Source organism: Vulpes lagopus, chromosome 15 (genome assembly GCF_018345385.1).
Source record: "Vulpes lagopus strain Blue_001 chromosome 15, ASM1834538v1, whole genome shotgun sequence".
Lineage (NCBI taxonomy): Eukaryota > Metazoa > Chordata > Mammalia > Carnivora > Canidae > Vulpes > Vulpes lagopus.
In genome coordinates this window covers 22,182,784-22,185,059 of record NC_054838.1, presented here as the reverse complement: position 1 = coordinate 22,185,059, position 2,276 = coordinate 22,182,784, and the positions used below count along the sequence as shown (strand labels likewise).

The window sequence follows — 2,276 nt, the reverse complement described above, 5'->3', positions numbered from 1 at the left end:
ACTCAAGGAAATCTTTCCTCACACTGTGTTCCCTCAGCTTGAAGAAGATATTTCTCTTTTTGCTCCTCTATTAATTCTTTTTACTTTGAACAACACAATTAACATATGGCTATATAACAAATCATCCCAAAATTTCATGTCTGAAACAAACAAACAAACAAACATTTATTGAGCTTGCAAATCTGCAACTTGGGCTGGGTTCAGAGTAGGATTGATTAATTTATTGGGTTCCACCTGGAAAGACAGGAAAAATAGAGGTTGGAATAATAGGAAGATTTGTTCACTCACTAGTAGTTGATAATGATCCAGCTAAGGCTGTGAGACCTTAGCTTGGTCTATTGGCTGAAACATCTACATGTGGCTTCTCCATGTGGTCTCAGCTTCCTCTCAGTATGGTGGCTATGTTCAAAAAGTGAGATAGATAGAGACATAGATGGATATAAATATAGAGATAGAAAAAGAGGAAGAGTGTGAGGGAGGTGTATACCAATGGAAAATGTATCACCTTTTATGATGTAGCCTCAAGAGTCTTATAGGGTCACTTCTAAAACATTCAATTCATTGAGGCAGTTACAAAGTCCTATGCAGTTATGAGGAGAGAAAAACGGATTCCATATCTTGATGGAGGAGTCACAAGTTTCTAGAGGAGAATGTAGGATTATAAATACCTCTGTGGCTATTTTTGGGAAATACAATCTGCCATGTTGTAATGCATTGTGTTTTCCTCGCATCAGAGCAGAGTTAATTCTGCAAGAGCTGTGAGCTCATTCCTTCTTGATCATTCAATGTATTCATTGAGTAATAGTCTCCTCTATCTCATGCACAGTAGATATTATAAAGGATAGAGGAGCAAAGTACACTTAAGGGATTAGTGCCTCTAAGACTAGACCAGTTAGCAACAAAAAGCATGGGTTACACGATCTCGGATCTGTTTGGTCTTCACACTGTAGACGATGGGGTTCATCAGAGGAGGGAATAGAAGGTATACAAAGCCCATGATCACCTGGACCAGATGAGATCCCTGCTTCCCAAAGCGGTGGATGACAGATAAGCCAATCATGGGAGTGTAGAAGAGGAGCACAGCACATATGTGAGAAACACAGGTGTTAAGAGCTTTGAATCTCTCAGCCCTGGATGCAATGGACAGGACAGTACGCAGGATCAGGGCATAAGAGAAGAGAATGAGCAGTGAGTCTATACCCACTGTTGAAATAATGACAAACATGCCATAGACACTGTTGGCTTTGATGTCTGCACAGGCCAATTTCATCACTTCCTGGTGGAGACAATAAGAATGTGAGAGAACTGGAGAGCCACAATAGGGGAATCTTTTGAGCATAAAAGGCAATGGAAAAATGAGTGCTACACTGCGGCCTAGGGAAGCTAGGCCAATCCTGCCAATGACAGTGTTGGTGAGAATGGAAGCATAGTGCAAGGGGCGACAAATGGCCACAAAGCGGTCAAAGGCCATGGATAGTAGCACAGAGGACTCCAGGAAGGACAAGCAGTGAATAAAAAAGAGCTGAGCAAAACAAGCATCGTGACCAATATCTCGTGCTCCAATCCAAAAGATGCCCAGCACTGTAGGGAGGGTGCAAAGTGACAGACCCAGGTCAGTCACAGCCAGCATGGACAAGAAGAGGTACATAGGCTCATGGAGTGAGGGCTCTGTTTTAATGATAAAAAGTATTGTACAGTTACCCAGGATGGAAACCAGGTATATAAAGCACAGTGGGATGGAGATCCAGATGTGCATGTGCTCCAGCCCAGGAATGCCACTCAGCAGAAAGGTGGAGGAAATGTTGCTGCTGCTTTCCAGGGATCCCAAAGTCATTGTGTGTGGAGGAAAGAGGAAAATTGGACTCCTTCCAAATTCCTGAAATGAATTCAGAAAAAGCTATGGATTATAACTGGGAAGAAGTTAGAAACCAAACCAAACCAAACATTAGAATCAGGTAGATCTAGAATTGTATGGCTCTTCCAGAGGTCATTTTCTTCTGGTCCCTATTCCCTCTGAACATTGTTTTAGAATTTTTTTCTTTCCTTCAAGCTAAGAGTCCTGAGAATCTTCACTATTCTTTTTGGTTATACCTAACCTTGCCTACCCATTTTGAGAAGATCTTTAAGTAAATGCTCCTCACCTGCCTATTTTCTGCCAGGATGCTCACTAATATTCCAACCTTTCTTTCAACTTCTCTTTCTTTCCCTTCTCCTACCTTACTTACTATTCCTTGATCTTTTCTTTCTTTCTTTCTTTCTTTCTTTCTTTCTTTCTT

At 41.4% G+C, this 2,276-nt stretch overlaps 1 protein-coding gene across 1 annotated transcript; it reads right to left on the bottom strand.

Moving 5' to 3' along the window:
• Positions 1-892: 892 nt before the first annotated feature.
• LOC121476464 (olfactory receptor 51G2) lies at positions 893-1,834 on the bottom strand. Its single transcript, XM_041730505.1, has one exon. The coding sequence runs from the start codon at positions 1,832-1,834 to the stop codon at positions 893-895; it is 942 nt and encodes a 313-aa protein (XP_041586439.1).
• Positions 1,835-2,276: the final 442 nt, after the last annotated feature.

Coding starts and splice junctions, on each gene's coding strand:
- LOC121476464 (XM_041730505.1), bottom strand. CDS start 1,834: ATGACTTTGGGATCCCTGGAAAGCAGCAGCAACATTTCCTCCACCTTT.